At 44.5% G+C, this 21,204-nt stretch overlaps 1 protein-coding gene and 1 pseudogene across 4 annotated transcripts in view; both read right to left on the minus strand.

Annotated features, from left to right (window-relative positions):
- Positions 1 to 5,859, minus strand: part of TLE1 (TLE family member 1, transcriptional corepressor) — a 101,037-nt gene extending 95,178 nt beyond the window's left edge. For 2 of the 4 annotated variants that reach the window (XM_010350718.3, XM_003940003.3), the window contains exons 1-4: positions 4,451 to 5,859; positions 3,565 to 3,665; positions 2,074 to 2,137; positions 1,926 to 1,970 (exon numbers count right to left, since the gene is read on the minus strand). In XM_010350718.3, coding sequence (XP_010349020.1) covers positions 1,926 to 1,970; positions 2,074 to 2,137; positions 3,565 to 3,665; positions 4,451 to 4,474 — 234 coding nt within the window. In that variant the 5' untranslated portion in view covers positions 4,475 to 5,859. The remainder of the gene's footprint in view (positions 1 to 1,925; positions 1,971 to 2,073; positions 2,138 to 3,564; positions 3,666 to 4,450) is intronic. The other 2 variants (XM_010350717.3, XM_010350716.3) reach the window with 1 other exon arrangement.
- A 14,936-nt stretch (positions 5,860 to 20,795) lies between these two features.
- LOC101040844 (large ribosomal subunit protein eL27-like) lies at positions 20,796 to 21,204 on the minus strand (annotated as a pseudogene).

The raw sequence follows: 21,204 nt of genomic DNA on the forward strand, positions 1-21,204 counted from the left end.
TTTTCGTGTTTTTCAAATTGCTAAGCCAATTACACACAGCATATTATTAATACATACAGGCTCATGGACAGACAGTGTATACCCACAAATGCCTCACGCAGTACAGAAACTCATTAGAAAACTATTTTCACACCATGGGGCTTCTGACCCACTTTACCTCTTCTCCCTACATGATAAAGAAGAGGTCATCTCGCCACATAACCTACAGGAACCCAGAAGAATTACGCACCTCTTTTAGCTCTTAAACCCAGCACCAGCATAGAGCATTACACCAAGCTGGTGTTCCCTTGTAAAAGAGTCGATGAGTTTATTAAATCCTTTGAGTTTATGGGTTTAAGAAAAAGCTCAGTCTCCTCTTACTCTTCCATAATATCTGCAATCCGAAAAAAGTGCCCTTCAGAGTAAGTTTTAAAAAAAAAGATTAAACCGCTTAGGCCAAGTTTATTTGCATAATTCACTTAAATGAGGATAGATGCTAGCCATAGATCTTCTACCCCATTCACTATCAACAAGTTACAAGTGCCTGAATAAGGCACAACCACTGAGAAACACAAAAAGAAGGCATAAACCCAACATAAAGTAGGCTACCAACTTGGCAAATCACAGTAAAATCAGCATTTTTAAAGGCAAGATTACATTATTAATAAAAGGCCCTGAACATCACAATCTCTTTCCAAACACATATCTGAGAAGAGATCTAATGTACATGATAACTTAACATTATGAAATCTATGATGAATTAAAAATCAAAGAGTGCACAGTTACAAAAGCAGAATTCAACTCTGAAACACACTTGCTTAATGAAAGTCTTTGAATATAAGGAAGATCTGAAGGCTGAACTAATCAATTTCTCCACTGTGCCCCAGCCAGTCAGCCATGCTCTTTAATTTAATGAAACAAGGGTTTGAGATGAAATAGCACATATACATCAAGTAAGAAATGTATTGTTGCACTTTGAAATGTGTCCAACTGTGCAACTTCATCTGATGATAATTTTTTAAGAGGCAATCGATTTCTAAAAGACTTATTGTACCAGCGTCTTGATGAAAAAGTGAATGTCAGCATATCTCCAGAATACTTACACCCTGCCATTAATGCTTTCTTTGGCAGACAATGACTACTCAATTGAGGGTCCTTTGGGCTGAGCAATCATTTAGCTTTTCTTCTCTTATGAGGTCCTTAGTGCCTTGTTCCAGCTCAATACTCTTTTTATACACCATTATAGTAGCCATAAGTGTGAATTTTATGGGAACTTGCAAACTCATAGTCATAGCTAGAGCTTTCCAGTCACTAATCTTTTCATGCTTTTAAAACCACTAGGACTGAAGCAACTCCCAACATATGCTCTGGCCATAAAAAGATGATTTTTTCACATCCAAACCTGCAATAACTGAGACATTTTTCAAAAATTTGTTTGCTAATAAGCCACTAATCCTAACTGTTGCTTCATGCAGCCCCAAAGCATAGAGAATACTCCACAGACAGTCATATACCTTGTTTATTATAATTAAAGAAATTCCTGAATACCTTCCCCCGCCCCCAACAGGTCCACACTTCCTTACAAAACCGCATAAAAACATAAGCTATTCTAAACTTCGGCAACTCTGTAAGACATTCAGCCCTTTCAAGACGATAAATCTATACAGGTGGAAAAGTAAACTCAAGTCTCAATTCCTAACTGCCAATAAACAGGCTAGTTTATATTTCCAAAACACCTCTCTCTCTCCTAGTCATTTAAACACTGTAATTGTCAAGAAGCAACCCTTGCTGCAGAATCATACCATCAATCCGCAGGACAGGAAACCAAAGCAGAAAAATAGCATACAAACCCCCACCCCTAGAGCCCACTACTGAGAACAAAGCCAGTATTATAAAATCATATGAACTGATTTCTCATTTCAGCTTAAAGTTCAACTAAGGCTTACCTGTTTATGCATTTCAATGTTTAATCCATATGACATTTCATAATACTGCAAAGAGAAAACAGAAGCATTTCATTAACTCACATGTTTCATACTAACACGTTTGCTAATATCATATGAAAAGAGAAAAAGTCCAGTCGTTGATACCTACCATCACATAGTGCCTCTGCATTTCTGTCTTTTCACTTGCCAGTTTCTCACATTCCAATTTAAGGCTATGAAAACAAAACAGGCAACTTAATGTAAACATTATGTCACTTGTTTTAACATCTGCCTCACATATTTGCACTTCAAGTAAAAACACAGACCAATTTGGAAAAGCCATAAACTATCTAGGTAAACACTCAAAAGCTTTGTCCTTGTATTTAATAGAGAAGAGAAATAACGTGAACAGTACAAGATGTCCATTCAGCTACCATTCTTCCTGGTGCCTATCTGAATGGATGACAAGAATGAAAACATCTGTCAAAACCTCAAACTGATTCCTCCTCATGGCTTGTGTTTCCTACCTTCCTGCATCAGTTTGTTTCTCTGGACTCCACCAAAATCCGGCCCTTACACAATCTTCAACTCTTAGGCATAGGCCATCTTTGCCAACTCAAACGGTCTCTAGGTTTGAAAATCCTGTTAAGTTACCCCGACGGTTGCTGGTCCCTTTCAAAACCTTTGGTTTGTAAATCCCTGCCAAAATATGTCAAATAGCTACTGCAATAAAGTGGGTTGAAGTTCTCCCTGCTCGGTAAACACAGTGTGTGCAAGTATGCCTCAAGCTGCAAAGATATTATCTACAAGTAGACAAAAGGTCAATAATCAGAAAGCCCCAGACAAAGTAAGAAAATTCACACCCAAGCCACTTGGCCTCATCTGTGCGTTTTTTCTCAAGCATGACAAAAGCAAAAAATGTCAGTAGTTATTTCTGAGTTAGAATCAGCGAAAACGTCATTGCAGCAAGGGAAAGAAACTAACCTTTCTAAGAAGTTCACTGTTGGCAGGGTATTTTACAAATAGCTTTCATTTGTAAGCCCTCTGAAGGCAAATCTCATTACACGAAGAAACTAAGGCTGAGATGGATATAAATGTGACTCTCATCCTACCCAAACCAACCCGAAATGACGCCAAAGTAGATGAGCTTTCTTCTCCTCACTATATACCCACCTCCCTAACCATCACCAATGATGGGCAATGCTAAAAGCATCTAGCCTTCCTTGATGGACTTTGCCTCAGAAAACCCAATTTTCTAGTATGGCAAACAGCGATTTCAACATGGCATTGCTTCCCTGAACCCACAATCCAGGACTGAGACATCGATTGAGCCAATGTTTCAGCTCAGTCTGTTGAAAAATAAATAAATGAAGTGCAAATATTGACGATTCTCATGCAACTTCTAGAGACACCAAAAAGGACTCCCTGGAACAGCAGCAAACCAGCAAAAGGGAAACAATGGGAGGAGGAGGAGACAAGAGAAGAGGCGGCCCGGGAAGAGCCACGAAAGGGGGTAACTTGAATGACAGGTCTTAACAGCGACTCCAAACGCCACCGCCTGGACGCAATAACTAAGTACAGGCGCCGCCGCTTACCCAGCAGGGCGACGAGGGGCACGGGGCCGCCCGAGACCACTCGCCTGGCGTTGCCGGACACGCACCTGTGATACTGCGCCTGCAGAAACTGGAATTCCTCTTTAATCCGGTCCAGGGACTCCGGGATAGTGAACTTGAAGGGCTGGCCTGCAGCCTGGTGCGGCGTCTGGGGGCGACCAGCGAGGGGGACCGAGGGACGGGAATGCGGGCGGATGAATAAAGCAGTAGGTCAGAGGAGGAAGGAACGGGTCGGACATAAAAAATAAAGTTATACGTGGCTGAAAACGAGGTCCCAAACTCGAGTTTGCGCTTCACTTTGGGAAAGGGGAAAGTGGACCCTCCCCGGGCCCCGGCTTCTAAAAAAGCTCGAAAGCTCTTCCCAACCTCCACGGCGGATCACGCTAAGTGCTCTCGGGTCACGAGGCCAGAGGGAAGGGGGCTTCCCGGCGACCAGGGAAGACCAGGCCAGATTGTCGGTGTCGCCGCCCCTTCCCCCACGGGGAAGATAATGACCCCGGGGACCGGAGAAGAAAAACAAGTCCTTTACGCTCCCCATTCCCAGAGTCGCCGGGGCCACCTCCAGACGCACCGGAACGGGGGCCGCATTGACATGTAAATAGGCGAGACAAGAAACAAAGGGAGGGGCACCTTGCCCCCCGCGGGGAAGGTGGGGAGGGATATGGCTGCTCCAGAGAAACCTTAGCCTTCCCCACCGCCCCTGTCCGCTCAGTGTAGACGTCCAGTAGGAAGGAGCTCAAAGGAAGGGAGAAAATTCAGAGTTTCTACCCACTCCCCAACCCAGGAGGAGGGTGTCCCGAACCTCCCCAGTCTTACACTGCTGAGGGCCAGTGGGTCCGCCGGGCCACAGAAGCCACCCATCTCCCTACCGCCCCGGAGAAGCGTCTCCCCAGCGCTCCTGCCCGCCCCTCACCCCAACCAGCCGCGCCTCACCGGGTGCCGGCTCTGCGGGAACATTGCTCTGGCGGCGGCCGGGGCTCTGTTCCCGGGCAACTCAATTCTCCGGTCAATTTCCAACTTTAATCCCGCCGAGGAAAATTAAGCCTGGAAGCCCGGCAGAAGCGGGGAGCCCGGGGGGCGCGCTGGCCACGCACGCAGGCGCGCTCGGCCGGGCGCACCGGCCACTCAGCGCCCGCAGCTGCTCCCGCTCCCGTCGGTGCCGGCTCCCGCCCTCAGGGCCACATCGCCGGCGGCCCCAGGCCCAGCTGCTCCAAGAACCTGCGCGGCGACGCCGGGCGCCCGAGGACTGTGCGCGGGGGCTGCGTTCCAACCCCCCGGCCTCAGCCGCCCGGGCGGTGAGGCGGGGGCGCGGTGGCTCCGACCGCACTCCCCTTGGCGATCCGCGTGCGCGGCGTCAGTCCTGGGCAAACAAATCCAGGCGGGCTGCTTTTCTTCGCTCTTCTCCTGGTCCGCCTCCTCTCCGGGTTTTCCCCGCGGCGGCGGCGGCAGCGGGCGAGGTGCAGGTGGCGCGGCGGCCCCGGCTAACCCCACACAAACAAACCCGACGCTTTCTGGGCGACTCCCCCAAGACCCGACTGCGCCTTCGGCCCGGTGCCCGCGGGTTCCCGGGACGCGGCGGAGGATCCCGGCCGGGGAGCGAAGGATGACGAGGCGGGGAAAGTGCGGAGGGCGCGCCGGGAGGCGGCTCGGCACGCCCCGTACGACCAGCACTCGGTGTTCTCCGCGGTTGCACAAACCCTCCTGGCCTGACGGGGCTACTCCACAGAAAACAATCCCGCAGCTACTCGCTGCTCCTGGAGCCCGGGGCGCATCAGGGCGCCGCGCCTTGCGCGCACTCGCCCCGCACGGCCGGCCCGGCCGCTCCGGACCTTTCTTCCGAGTCCCTTCTTCCTCGGTCTTCTTTCTTTTCTTCCTTCCCTTCGTGTGCCTCTCCGCAAAGGGCGCTCCAACCCGCGGCAAAGTTCTCTCACCACCCAAAAGACGACATCCTCGAGATGGTGGGGAAAACAGCAGTTACGCACTCCGCCGCTCGGCCTCCCTCCCCCGCGGGCAAACTCCGCGGGCGAGTCCGGAGTAGTCACCGCGGCGGGGCCAGCGGGGGTTTTGGTTACCGCGGAACGACGGAGGTCCGGGCTGGTGTCGCGGGTCCCGCCCGGCCGTGCGAGGGTGGGGGTGGCGCAGTCGGCTGCCTCCCGGACGCGGGGCACTGAGTACCCGCCGCTGCTGCTGCTGCTGCTCCTGCAGCCGCCGCTCCCACCGCCGCCGCCGCCGCCCGCGCCTCTCGCGCCGGTTACATTAACACGCGGTTTCACACTCCGGAGCTAACCAGCGCCGGCCCCGCCCAGCCCCACGCGGGCGGGGGGCGCGAGCCCGGAGCCGGCGGGGGACGTGGACCCGGGAGGTTGGGAGGGGGCAGGAGGCCCGCATCAGCCAATCGTGCGCTCTGGACCCAACGTGGGGCGCTGACGCGCGCCTCCCCGGAGCCTATGGCAGCGCAGCGCCGGACGGGTCGTTCTCCCTCCCCCCTTCTCTCGCTTCCATCTCCGCCGTCTCGTCGATATCCCCTCCCACCCCGGCCCCTCCTCCTCCAACCGCGTCCTCCCGGGCTTGGTGAGGAACTGTTCCTGGAGGAGCCGCGGGACGCCAAAACCAGCCAATGGGAAGCGGCAGTTCGCGGAGATTGGCACTGAAGATGGGAAGGTCGGTGGGAAGGAGAGCGGCGGGGCTGGGCTGTCAATCAAAGTAACGTGGGGCTGGCTAGAGAGAACGCGGGCGCGCGCTAACGGGAGGGACTGGCGAGCTTGCCGCCGAGGAAGCTGGGGGCTCGAGTTTGCAAAAATCCTGCCACTTGCTCACTTTTCCCTTTAATGAAAATCCTCAGATCTGAGTGAAAGTAACTCAAAGACTAGCTGCGTATTTATTGGAAACGGAGGGGCGTTTTTGGTAATTCGAGCAAATGAGTTTTTCGGTGCTGGACCCCTGTTTGATGCTACTCGGAAAGTGAGGCCACATTCAAAAATTTATTTGAGGTTTGTTTTTTCCTCGAGCTGCCTTTTGACGGATGTAGGAGAGGGAGTGGACTGTGCACTTAGTAGGAAATGCGTAAATGAGCAACCCCACGGTTGGCGTACGTACACCAGCCGCAAAGACGACTATGATGCCCTCCCACCCCATCCACCCCCTTTGCACCCAAAGTGGTAGAATTTGATGTTATTGCAGGATTTCATGCCACTCTTCAAAAAATCATCCTGCCCCGTTTGGCGGGAAAGATTCCCAGGGTGCTGCCAGAACAAGGCACGCGTGTACGCAGAGGAGACGCTTTGCCCGGGGCGCGAAATCCCAGGTCTTAGTCTTAAAAGTCCTGACTTCGCTGTGTTGGGAGAGGAGGGGAGCTGCTGAGGTTTTTAGGAGCCTCTCAGCTACAAGACCATGAGCGTGTTTCCAGTTCCTGGGAACAAAGAGAGATAAAGTCATAAACCCGCACTGAGACCTGAAAAACCTGTCCCGCCCACCCCACCCCCGTAGTCTGGGTGGTACCCTTGAGCTGAGCTGTGTGAGGAGCTAAATGGGAAGAGTTAGGTAAATGACGTGGCTAGGGTTCTTAGGAAGTGGAACTTGAATTTAAAGGGATTTTGAGACTGTAATAATCAAGACATGCTGCATAATTCATGCTGAGAGTCTTGGGGTTTTGTGTATTTCTCTAAATACACCCGCAGCAGAAAACCATCAGTATTGCCGCATTTATACTTTTGTTTGCAGAACTGTCCAATGGAGCTACTTCCACATGACCAGTGAGTGAATAATGCTAGTTTAGCCAAACGGTGGTAACTTCTTCCATAAGGGCACATCTTGGACAAGTATTTATCTTATGTTGGAAACAACTAGTTAAGTTTTTTGTATTAGTAACCCCCAGGTTCCCATTATTTTACCTTCAATAGACTTATGGGAAGGAGCTAATTCTTTAAACAAACATACATTTTATTTAAAGATGTGCTCTTACAGATCTTTTTCTTCAAATAGTTTTAGAAGTCGTTTTAGATAATACGTTTCACTGTTGGGGTTGTTTTTAAATATGTATGATATTGATTTGTCTATAATTGCATCACTCCCAAATATCAATTATAAATGAAAAATAAAAAAGCGATTTTAGCTAGTCTGTACGAGGCCGTAGTAAATTCTTAAACAAGTTGGACTTTGTAGCTCTGTGGTATTCTCATTAAGTACAGTTGGGAAAGCAGCTATATTATTAATTTTGCTAACATGGAGAATGAGAAAAAGGAAGCACTGCCTCTCTTTCCTTGGTTAAATTTAATGATGAGAGTTTTGCTCGACATACAGAACTTTTTGGAATCATAGGATCCCAGGGCTTTGTCCTTTGGCAACCTGTTTTCCTTGAAATCATCTAGTGATTGAGCCCTATATGCCAATCTGTGGCTAGTTCATCCCATAATCAGCTCCAGGACTGGGTGGAAAGTGCTTGGATGCCACAGGTATGCTTGTATACATGCTGCAACAACTGGGGACACTGATACTCCTCCCCAGCTTACCCAGGCTTTACATGGTGCCTGTACCTTGAATAACTGGCACATTCTTGTTAAGTTTAAACAGAGCAATTAAAATATGCTTTGGGATTGGACAAAAGTGTTGCTACTTCTCTTCCTTACCCACCCTGCTGCCCTCAAAATCAGTTCTAAGACATCTTTAAATGGTCTCTAATATAACTACTCACAGATAATGTAATGTGTCTGCTCACCATATTTCCCAGTTTGCCTTGAGTAAAACCTGGAAATTCTCTTTTAACTAGTGCTTCCTTGCCAATAGAGTTTGAAACACCAGGCCTTCTGATTTCCTTGTAATGTAGTATCTGTAGTAGCTACAGAGCATTATGAATTTAAAATTGGAAGGCCTTTAATTGTGTGCGTAAAAATGGTTGGTTTTAGTTTTTGAAGCTCTTTTTTCCCATTTAGAGCATTGTCTGTGAGGGTGGGAGAAGGCTCTGCCCTTTTTCAAGGTCATATTTTCTCCATGATTGTCATGCTGTAATAATTACACTACAAAACTCTCATCAAACTGCATTACAAATGATGGTGTTTAAACAATCAAGTAGCTTTAATCTTCTGTTTTAAATAAATAATATATGTGCAGATTGCCTACAGCCTGTTTAAAAGAAAATAGTCCTTCTCATGAAATCTATAATTTTGGTCTTCCATTTAAAGCTTGTTAACGATAATCTTCTTTACCTTTAACATTCATATGTCAATGATGTTTTTACATGAAATAATATTAAGTATGATGCTTCCACAGGAAATTTTCTCTGAAAAACACAGTACCCTTTTTATCCTCTGCAAAGAATCAGAAAGATTGTCAGCTTTCTTTTCTTTTGATGCATATGTGGGTATATTTCCATTCATTTGTTGCTGATTTTCACATTTTCAACTCAGCAATAGCCCAAGTAACTACAAAAGCTAGATGTTATTTATTATAGACACTAGACAAAATACGAAAAGTTATGAATCATAGCAACTAGACATCTTTTAAATATATTACTTTTTTATTTGAAATAATAATTGTAATTTTTTTTTTTATACAGGAGTCTCACTCTATTGCTCAGGCTAGAGTACAATGGCGCCGTCCAGGCTCACTGCAACCTCTGCCTCCCGGGTTGAAGCAATTCTTCTGCCTCAACCCCCCGAGTAGCTGGGTTTACAGGCGCACACCACCACACTGGCTAATTTTTGTATTTTTAGTAGAAGTAGAGATGGTGTTTCACCATGTTGGCCAGCCTGGTCTCAAACTCCTGACTTTGTGATCCGCCTACCTCGGTCTCCCAAAGTGCTGAGATTACAGGCATGAGTCACCGCACCCAGCCAATAATTGTAATTTTTAAAAGACCATTTTTGTTGTGTTCTCTTCCTTTTAGCTGAGAATTATTGCTCATACATTTCCTCATTTGCCTTTTTTTTTTTTTTTTTTTTTTTAAGTCAATGTGTCACTCTGTTAACCCAGCCTGGAGTACAGTGGCATGATCTCAGCTCATTGCAACCTCAGCCTCCCAGGTTCAGGTGATCAGTGTGCCTCAGCCTCCTGAGCAGCTACGATTACAGGCTCTCACCACCATGCCCAGCTAATTTTTGTATTTTCAGTAGAGACAGGGTTTCACCATGTTGGCCAAACTCCTGACCTCAGGTGATCTGCCTGCCTCGGCTTCCCAAAGTGTTGGGATTACAGGTGTGAGCCACTGAACCCAGCCTTTTTTTCTTTCCTAATGGAGAGTTTTCTTAAACCTAAGAATGTGAGGTCCAGAAAAATTTTTCCCAGCATTGCTTTGTAATCTTTTTCTCCTACACCCCTTTACCAAAGAAAAGGGCAAGATGGACATGGAGGTGGAGGGAAGAAGGCAGAGAAGGAAAAAAAAAAATCAGTAGCAGACCCATGCAGCAGTAAAACCTTAAATAAAATCACTTCCAAAGAATCTCTTGCGGTTTCACACAATATGGTAAAATTAGAGATTGCAGGAAACCAACTAAATTAAACTGGGAACATTTGAAGAGAAATGAGCAGACTTTATGAAAATGACACATTGACTGACCAGTATGCTTTTTTATCAACAATTTCTTTGTTAAGACGAAGATCAAAGGAACCTGCATATGTTTTCATTTTGTTCTAACTAGAAAATTACATCCAGATGTTTAATAGGCATTTGGTTGGTTTTTCAGCATTGATTAGATATGTTGGTTCTGTTTGCTTACAAGTGCAGCCGGATCATTAGCTAATGCAAAGAAATGTTTGCTGTGAGTTGCTAATTAGGGCTCTTGGAAACCCTCCATGCTCAAGAACAATTTGTACAGTGGCCAGAAGAACTTGTGGGACTTGGGGAAGTTGTTTTCTCTTCTCTGTCAGAGTGGGGAGAAGCAGACAGTCCTATTCCCTAATCTCCCTTTGCCTAGGGGGATTGTGATGAGATCCCCAAGGATTGGAGTGCAAATAAATTAGGAAGAGACCACACAGGCACTCCCAAACACAGATAGATAAATGTGCTCTTTCTCAAACCACCACTGTGCTGTCTTTCGAGGTGGGGGAAGCGAACATCTAAACTGCTGGATATTAACATGTGGAAGATGCTTGGTGCTAATGTTATCAAATACACAGCATTTTTAAGTATACTTTAGAGACAGATGGGAAAGCCCTTTATGATAAACGAGTGTACTTGAATTCATTACTGTAGTACTTATAATTAAAAATGTCTCCTTTGCAATTTCAGTACTTTTACAGGATACAAGACACCAAGCTTGGGAACTAGAAGGCTGGAGAGAGTGAAAGGAGTGAGGGAGAGGAATTTTGGAAGCTAGGGTGAGCCTGGGAGGAAATGCAGTGTTTACTTTCACAGCCCACCCATTTGTTTACCTTGTTAAAGCCCCAAATCTTGTAGAAGATTAGCCATTCACTCAGTATTCAAATAAACTGTTTGGGAATTTGAGGAACCAGGAAGATAAACTTCTTAGCCCACCAATCACGTTTTTAAAAACGCTTGTCTGTGTCTGAGGCCTGCTGAAGAACACCACCTCAGCTGTGGTCGAACTTTTGTTTATTTAAGTCTGTATTTCGAGAAAGATATCAGTCCAAAATAGCATGTGCTTATAAGCAATCATAGCACAGCAGATATAAATCCCATTGTACCCAGTGCAGATATAAATCACATGTTTTTCTGCCTGTTAATGCACCTTCTAAGTCTGTTTACTTTTTTTTTTCCAAGACGAAGTCTTGCTCCGTCACCCAGGCTGGAGTACAGTGGCACGATCTCCCCTCACTGCCACCTCAGCCTCCCAGGTTCAAGCAATTCTTCTGCCTCAGCCTCCTGAGTAGCTGGAATTACAGGCACTTGCCACCACACCTGGCTAATTTTTGTATTTTTAGTAGAGATGGGGAAGAGGGGGCGGGTGGTTCACCTTGGTTGGTTAGGCTGGTTTCAAGCTCCTGACCTCGTGATCCACCTGCCTTGGCCTCCCAAAGTGCTGGGATTACAGGCATGAACCACCCACCGCACCTAGCCAAGTCTGTTTACGCCTGCTGCACACGTACGGCGCACTCCTATGTGTTAGTGTAACCTGATTAATTTGGGATTGTCACACCAATAGGATAGATTCATGATTAGTTTCTTTGAAGTCATTCAAGCAGGGTGCCCTTCTGTCAGATCTTTCCCTGTGTACCAGCGAGATGCCGGGGAAAGGCAAGAACAGTATTTTGGGGCCTAATGAAACATTGCCTGGAATTCAGACCATAATAAAAGTTCTCAGTGTAAGTTTGCCTTCCCCCTCTTTTTTTTTTTTTTAACCCATTCTAAAGTGGGAGAAAAGTTGGGATCATACACTTTTTTAAAAAATTCATTCAGTTTAGCATTTAGCTCGACTGAAGCTGAAGAGCATTTGGTAGATAAAAGAAAAAAGTAAAGGAAGCACCTTTGATTCTCCTTCTTACACAGTCACATAACAAGAGCAGACCTGGGCCCCTTAATGTTCTCTGCTTGAGCCACCTTTGCTGCAGGCCAAGGACTTGCTAGGAAATCAACTTTAAACTGAGACATCTTTCCTTTTCCTTTAAAAACTTTCACTTTGGCAGTATCATTTAAATAACTTTTCTTCCTGAAACTAACCATATCATTGAAAGGTTAAAGCTTGAGCTCACACCTGTAATCCCAGCATTTTGGGAGGTCGAGGCAGGTGGATCATGAGGTCAGGAGTTCGAGACCAGCCTGGCCAACATGGTGAAACCATGATCTCTAGACGGTCTTCACAGATGAAGGCAGGTGAACTTTGGGGTTGGGAAGGGGACTAGAGGGCAAGTGTACATTTCAGATACTTTCACGTTTCCAGAATTGAAAGTTTAAATGTAGATGATCAAGTTAAATGGAATAAATACAAAATGTTGGGACATTCTGCAAGACAACTAGCCTTGGCTATTTGAAAAGTTAATGTCAAGAGAGAGACAAAGAGAAGAGAAGTGGGGAAGGACTGTTCCTTAAAAACAAAGATATATAATGAAAATGCAATGTGTAAATCTTTATTGGCTCCTGGATTTAAAAAAAAAAAAAAAAAAAACATGCAAGACGTCTTGGGCAACTTTAATTTGGACTGGGTATTTATAGATAGTATAGAATTATTCTCTTTTTTTGATGTTAGAATATTGTGGTTATTTTGGAGGATGTTATTCTGAGAAGCTAGACGGTGAAGCATGCAACTTCCAATATCACCTGCAACTGCAAATAAAAAGTGTATATATAGAGAGAAAAAGAAAGCGAATTTGGCAATGTGTTAACCATTACAGAATTTCAGGATAATGTCTGTAGCTATTCATTTTACTAGTCTTTCAATAAAATTTTTCATGATGAAAAGTCTGGGAAAACAATTCTAGGTTCATTGTTTACATCTTTTTTTTTGTGGATTATAATGGAATTCACTTCATAGAAGATTGACTTGTAATGTTTCTAGTTTTATATATATTATATATATGTGTGTATATGTGTGTGTGTGTGTATGTATATATATATATATATATATATATATATATATATATATATATATGAAGCTGGGTGTCTGTAATCATAGCACTTTGAGAGGCCAAGGATGACGGGATCAGGATTTCCAGACCAGCCTGGCCAACATGGTGAAGCCCCGTCTCTACTAAAAATACAAAAAATTAGCCAGGAAGAGTGGTGGTGGGCACCTGTAATCCCAGCTACTCGGGAGGCTGAGGCAGGATAATTGCTTGAACCAGGGAGGCAGAGGTTGCAGTAGGCGAGATAGAACCACTGCACTCCAGCCTGGGCGACAGAGCAAGACTTGTCTCGAAAAAAAGAAATATGAAAAAATGATTTTTTTCCCCCTGAACATGGGAAAGCTGTCATACTAATAACAAAAGTATTACCCAGTATTTTTCCTCTGGATCTTTTAGTAGTTTTATTTTATTATTTATGCTATTTTATTTTTGTTTGATTTTCTGCAGCACTCTCAAATGTCCATTAGTTACCAATTAATATAAAATGAAAATCTTTAAATACATTAGGGTATTATCTTAGTAATCCTCTGATGCATTGTTTTGTGATCCATAAATCTCAGAATCACCAGAAAATCTATTATAAAATAAAGAGTAAAACTTTGTATGTTAAGAATAAGGCAATGGCAAATAAATTTTAATTCCTTATTTTTTTTTAATTATTATTTTTTGAGACGGAGTTTTGCTCTTGTTGCCCAGGCTGGAGTGCAATGGTGGCATCTCAGCTCACCACAACCTTTGCCTCCTGGGTTCAAGCGATTCTCCTGCCTCAGCCTCCTGAGTAGCTGGGATTACAGGCATGCACCACCACGCCTGGCTATTTTTGTATTTTTAGTAGAGATGGGGTTTCTCCATGTAGGTCAGGCAGGTCTCGCTTGAACTCCCGAACTCAGCTGATCCACCTTCCTCGGCCTCCTAAAGTGCTGGGATTACAGGCGTGAGCCACCTCATCTGGCCACAACTATTCATAATAGAAATATAGGGACTGGGAGGCAGAGGTTGTGGTGAGCCCAAATCATGGTGTTGCACTCTAGCCTTGGCAACAAGAGTGAAGCTCCATCTCAAAAAAGAAAAAAAAAAATGAATAGTTGTTCTGCCAGCCTTTTCATCACTTGACCTATCAGTGACACTTAAAAATTGTTAGTTTGATTTTTTAATTTTCTTAGTATTTTGAAATATAATGCTGCTACCAATTATTGTTGTGTACCAAGCTTTAAATATTGCTCATGAAAAGAAATGAAAATAGCACTAAATCTTGGACACTGAAGTTGTGCTCATGCAGAATCACAAAGGCACATATTTATGATGTGCTAATAAATAAATAGTTTTCCAGAAAAGTTGTGAAAAGTGACGAGGCATAATCTGAGAGTTGATAGGTGGGATATCCCATCTACAAATTCTTTTTTCCTTTAATCAAAGCTATTTAGTATGTTGTGTTTTTCCTGTCACCGTTATATTTATTGAAGGGAAAACTTTCTGCAACATTAGTAAACAGATTCTAGTTAGCGTGTGAACAGATTAAATCCTCAATTTGTGATGTAAAATTTGCCTCAAAGGGGAGGCAAATATGAAAATACTGGGAAACCAGGACTTTTCACACATCGTGTTCATCCATCCATCCAATACTTGAAGCCACCATCCACATAACTAATTATTACTTAAAACGAAACCATGAAAAGAATTTATGCTTCCCCGTGACAGTAGATGCCCCAGGGAACTGAGTTCCCATCCTGGATTCCCCCATTTGCAGCCTACACACTTCAGAAGAACTGGCAAGTTGCAATTGGCACTTGAAAAAGTGTTACAAAACACCGACAAGTATTAGAGAAATGTTGATTCATGTAAACAGCCTGCCTCCAGGAATGATACCTTTCTTGAGAAAACCAGTTTTCAATGAGCATCTCTGTGTGCAGGTAACTGCAGTGAGTGTTTCAAGAGAAGTGATTTTTGCCTTTGATGGAGATAAGAGATTATCATATTTACATGTTAACTTTCTGAAAATCTGAAAAAAGAATTGACAGATTAAAAGTTAACAGGCCCTTTTAAAAATGAAGGAAATTCTGACACATGCTACAACATGGATGAACCTTGAGGACATTATGCTAACTTATATAAGCCCGTCACAAAAAGACAGATGCTGAATGCTTCCACTTACATGAGGGGCCTACAGTAATAAATTCTTGGAAGCAACAGTAGAATGGTGGTTGCCCAAGGCTGGGAGGAGCAGGTAATGGAGAGTTCTTGTTTAATGGATATGGAACTTCAGCTTTGCAGGATAAAACAGTTCTGTGGATGTGTGGCAGTGATGGTTGTACAAAAACGTAAATGCACTCAGTGGCACTGAACTGTATGCTTAAAAATGGGTAAGATGGCCAGGTGTGGTAGCTCACACATGTAATCCCAGCACTTTGGGAGGCTGAGGCAGGTGGATCACTTGAGGCCACAAGGTCGAGACCAGCCTGGCCAACATGGCAAAACCCCTTCTCTACAAAAAAATGCAAAAATTTGGCTGGGCGGGGTGGCTCACGCCTGTAATCCCAGCACTTTGGGAGGCCAAAGCATGCAGATCATGAGGTCAGGAGTTCAAGACCAGCCTGGCCAACATGATGAAACTCCGTTTCTACCAAACATACCAAAATTAGCAGAGCGTGGTGGCAGGTGCCTGTAATCCCAGCTACTTGGGAGGCTGAGGCCAAAGAATCACTTGAACCTGGGAGGCAGAGGTTGCAGTGAGCCAAGATAGTGCCATTGTACTCCAGCTTGCACAAACAAATCAAAACTCCATTACAAAAAAAAAAAAAAAAAAGCAAAAATTAGCCGGGCATGGTGGTACGCACCTGTAATCCCAGCTACTCAGGAGGCTGAAGTAGGAGAATCACTGAAGCCTGGGAGGCAGAAGTTGCAGTCAGCCCAGATTGCATCACTCCACTACAGCCTGGATGACAAAATGAGACTCTGTCTAAAAATAAAATAAAATAAAGTAAAATAAAATAAAAAATTAGTAAGATGGTAAATTAGGCTGGGTGAGGTGGCTCACACCTGTAGTCCCAGCACTTTGGGAGGCTGAGGGGGTCAGATCTCAAGATCAGGAGTTCAAGACCAGCCTAGCCAACATAGTGAAACCCTCTCTCTACTAAAAATACAATAATTAGCTGGACATGGTGGTACAAGTCTGCAGTCTCAGCTACTCAGGAGGCTGAAGCAGGAGAATCACATGAACCCAGGAGATGGAGGTTGTGGTGAGCCGAGATTGCGCCACTGCACTCAAGCCTGGTGACAGAGTGAGACTCTGTCTCTAAATAGATAAAGTAAATAAATAAGATGGTAAATTGTATGTTATCTAAATTTTACCACAATCTAAAAAAAAAAAAAGAAAAGGTTAATAGGATTCTTTTTTTTCATGTCCCAGTTTTATTTTGGATTATCATCCTATTTATTTTCTTTTTATTTATTTTATTTTTTGAGATGTAGTCTCACTCTGTCGCCCAGACTGGAATGCAATGATTTGATCTCGGCTCACTGCAACCTCTGCCTCCCCGGGTTCAAGCCATTCTCCTGCCTCAGCCTCCTGAGTAGCTGGGATTACAGGCACATGCTGCCATGCTCTGCTAATTTTTGTATTTTTAGTAGAGATGAGGTTTCACCATATTGGCCAGGCTGGTCTCGAACTCCTGACCTCAGGTGATCCACCTGCCTTAATCTCCCAAAGTGCTGGGATTACAGGTGGGAGCCACCACACCCAGCCCCTATTCATTTTCTAAACTTATGCATGCAATTTTTAAAAGATGTATTCTATTTTGTTTTATTTTTGTAGAGATAGGGTCTCTCTAAGTTGCCCAGGCTGGTCTGAAACTCCTGGTGTCAAGTGGTCCTCCTGCCTGAGCCTCCCAAAGTGCTAGGATTACAGGCATGAGACACTATGCCCAGACCCTGGCCTATAATTTTTTACTGTGCACTTACTATGTGCCAGATGCTGTTCTATGTACTTTACATGTTAATATGACCTAATTTACTCTTCACATCATTTCTGTTATGTAGGCACTATTATCATCCCTGTTTCACTGACAAGGAATCTGGGGCCCAGTACTTTCCCAGAGTCACAATCAGGAGAGCTGGGTGTCCCATCCTGGTGTTCCAGAGAGCTCACCAGCAGCCAGTAGCCACAGCTGACTTCTTAGCTATTCTTCCAGTGCCATTTTTTCCTCTATTCTCACATTCCCCGTGGATCTACTGATAGAAAAACGTATATTTTTATTTTGCCCACAAGCTTGGTAGGATTTCTCTTGGCACTTTTGAGGTGAAGTTGATACTTTAAGAATTCACATTCCTACAAATAGAACTAACAGCTGCCTCAGGGCTCTGGAACTGTGTCTGCCAGTGGAAAAACATGGCCACCTTCAGATGTGTGCTTTCTAGCAGCACCCAATCCATACCCTAAATTGCAGTTCCACACATAAAGGCTGATTTACAACTTTGTAAATGCTACAATTAAGGAGGAAAAAAGCAGATTATCTGTCATCTATCTATCTATCTACCTATCTACCTATCTATGTAAAGTTCTGTAATTAATAATGGTTTGGGGTGATCTTGGTAATAGCAGATGTGGTGTAAGTACTAATAACACATTTGGAAATATTTGGTCTGCTGAATGTCAGTGGATGTGTTTCTAGCCTTCAATGCCCTCTTGAAATCAATAACTTTAAACATCTTTAACCATGAACTGTAGTAGGAAGTAAATTTTAGGCCAGGTGCGGTGGTTCATGCCTATAATCCCAGCACTTTCGGAGGCTGAAGTGGGCTAATCACCTGAGGTCAGAAGTTCAAAACCAGCCTGGTCAACATGATGAAACCCTGTCTCTAGGAAAAATACAAAAACTAGCCAGGCATGATAATGGGTGCCTGTAATTCCAGCTACTCCAGAGACTGAGGCAGTAGAATCCCTTGAACAGGAGAAGTGGAGGTTGCAGTGAGCCAAGATCACACCATTGCACTCCAGCCTGGGTGACAGAGCAAGACTCAGTCTCAGAAAAAAAAAAAAAAAAAAGGAAATTTTAAACATCTCAAACGAGTCTTGTGCACATAATACACACATATACAGGTTGCAACACACAATTTTTTTTTTTTTTTTTTTTTTTTTTTTTTTTTTTTTTTTTTTGAGTCAGAGTCTCCCTCTGTTGCCAGGCTGGAGTGCAGTGGTATGATCTCAGCTCACTGCAACCCCCAACTGCCTGGTTCAAACAATTCTCCTACCTCAGCCTCCTGAGTAGCTGTGCTTACAGGCACCCACCATCATCATGCCTGTCTAGTTTCTGTATTTTTTCTAGAGATGGGGTTTCATCCTGTTGGCCAGGCTGGTCTTGAACTCTTGACCTCGTGATCCATCCGCCTCAGCCTCCGAAAGTGCTGGGATTACGGGCATGAGCCACCTCGCCCGGCCGCAACACACAATTTAAAAACATTGTTTTAAATTATGCTATAGGATTTTTCAATTTGATTATTAGAGATTATTCCATAACCCTCTAGCTTATGGAAAGTTATTGCCCCCGAAACCATGTTATCATGAAAAATAGCAACACAGTCTGCTCAATAATGTTAGGACAGATTTTTCTTTCCTTTATCCCTTTTGCAATGAGAAGTCGTAATCCCTGCCTTTGGTGAAGTTAACCTTAAATTCCAAATCAGTAGGGTTCAAAGCTCTTCAGAGAATTTCTTAATAATTCTTTAGTCACTCCCTTCCCCGCTGGCTCTTTTCTGCCTTGAAGCCCCCACCTCCTCCCCTAATCTCAGCATCCCCATCCAGTCTGCTGCATCTCATGGCATCTCTCAGCTGCCTCCCTGCCCATCTACCCACCCCAAGCCTAGAGTGGTCCAAAAAAAGAACTAGGCTCAGAGACAGGGTCATGAAAGGGAATTCCTCCCAGTATCTTACTAGATTGACCTTGACAAACCACTGCCTCTCTCTGGGTCTCAGTTTCCTCAATTTTGTTTGTTTGTTTGTTTGAGGTGAAGTCTCATTCTGTCACCTAGGCTGGAGTGCAGTGGCACAGTTCTTGACTCACTGCAACCTCCACCTCCCAGGTTCAAGCCATTCTCCTTCCTCAGCCCACCAAGTAGCTGGGACCTACAAGCATGTGCCTCCACACCCGGCTAATTTTTGTATTTTTAGTAGAGATAGGGGTCTCATCATGTTGGCCAGGCTGGCCTGGAACTCCTGACCTCATTATCCACCCGCCTCGGCCTGCCAAATTGATGAAATTACAAGCTTGAGCCACTGTCCCACCCCCCCAACCCCCTCACCCCAGCCGAAGTTTCCTTACTTATAAAATGAGGATAATAACACAGTCTCTCAAGGTGGTTGTTTGGACTGAAAGAGGAGAACTGAGATAGGGTAGTAAAGTAACACAGTGTTTAACTTTGTGAACATTGTTCCCTTTCCCTTTTTTGCCTGAGGCATGTTGAAGGCCCTCTCTGAAGTCAGCAGGTGCTGGGAAAATAACACCCTGACTAGAGTCGCATCTGGACAATGACAGGGCACCATGGACTCCAAAAGTAATGTTCTGTGAAACTGTAGTCCAGTCATGGCCCAAAACTCCAAGGCCTAAGAAAGACATCATCGTGGTATTTCTCAGGGGCAGAATAAATGGATATCAGGGAGAGGCAGGAGCCAGCGACTTTGAATGCCCTCACACCCCCTACCCATTCATAGGCTGTTTCATAGTCATGAAAAAAACAGCACTAGGCCGGGCATGGTGGCTCACGCCTGTAATCCTAGCGCTTTGGGAGGCCAAGGTGGGTGGATCACTTGAGGTCGGGTGTTCAAGACCAGCCTGGCCAACAGTCAAAACCCTGTCTCTACTAAAAATACAAAAATTAGCGGAGCATGTTGCCAGTTGCCTGTAATCCTAGCTAACTGGGAGGCTAAGGAAGGAGAATTGCTTGAACCTGGGAGGCAGAGGTTCCAGTGAGCTGAGATTGCCCCACTGCACTCCAGCCTGGGTAACAGAGCCAAGACCCCGTCTCAAGAAAAAAAGAAAAAGAAAAAGAAAAACAGCACAAACATATCTTTTTGGAACTAAGAATGCAAACTTTCAAACTTTGGGTGAGAGGGCTATGAAAAAAAATAATGAACAATGTATATCAGCTGTTTTTGGTGGCTACTGCCCTGAGTTGCCCATTTAGATAATATAATAACAAAATGAAGCTAATCAGTGAGAGGTTAATGGAATTAGGTCTCACATGTGGTTTCCTTGAATGTCATGCCATCTCACCCAATGAATATGAAGTTGTGTGTTAGAAAGACCTTGAGAAACACATATAGAAATTAGGAAGTCAATTAGATATCAACTGGACTCTTTTTAGGGATATGATCTGGTCTAGACTATTTTTGAACTGGGAACTTCCATTTTCCCTCCTGGAGACTTTCCTTTCACATCATCAATTTTATTAGTGATGGTTGAGGTCTCTCAAATCTATAAATAAGGTTTAGTGAGAATTGATGAGCCCTGGTTAAATAAGAATTCTAACGGCTTATGGTTGCTGCTATGTGGTAGAAGTCAAACTGAATTATCTTTTTTTTTTTGAGACAAAATCTCTCTGTCACCTAGACTGGAGTGCAATGGCATGATCTCAACTCACTGCAACCTCTGCCTCCCAGTTCAAGCGATTTTCCTGTCTCAGCCTCCCAAGTAGCTGGGATTACAGGCATGTGCCACCATGCCAGACTAATTTTTGTATTTTTTTTTAATTTTTAATGACCAAAACAAAGCATCTAAGATCGCAGCTTCTGGAAGAAACACTTGTTCTTGCCTGTCTTGTAGCGCTCTTCAGACTTGACCTTGGCCTCTTGTTGAGCCTTGCATTTAAGAGCAGGATCTCTGAGGACATTCTTATTGATGACAGTTTTGTCAAGGGGATTCCACAGAGTACCTTGTGGGCATCAGGTGACTGTAGTTGTAAACTATCATAAAAGACTTGATATTTGACCTCTTGGCAACCTTCTTCTTGCCCATGGCAGCTGTCACTTTGTGAGGACAGTGATCAATTCCAGCCACCAGAGCATGGCTGTAGGGGTGATCTGAAGTGCCATCATGAGTGTTCTTCATGATAACGGCTTTACGTCCACAGTAGCATCCAGGCAGGACAAGCACCACCTTCCTGGGTTTCATGAACTTGCCCAT

The sequence above is a fragment of the Saimiri boliviensis genome, chromosome 2, assembly GCF_048565385.1.
Source record: "Saimiri boliviensis isolate mSaiBol1 chromosome 2, mSaiBol1.pri, whole genome shotgun sequence".
NCBI lineage: Eukaryota > Metazoa > Chordata > Mammalia > Primates > Cebidae > Saimiri > Saimiri boliviensis.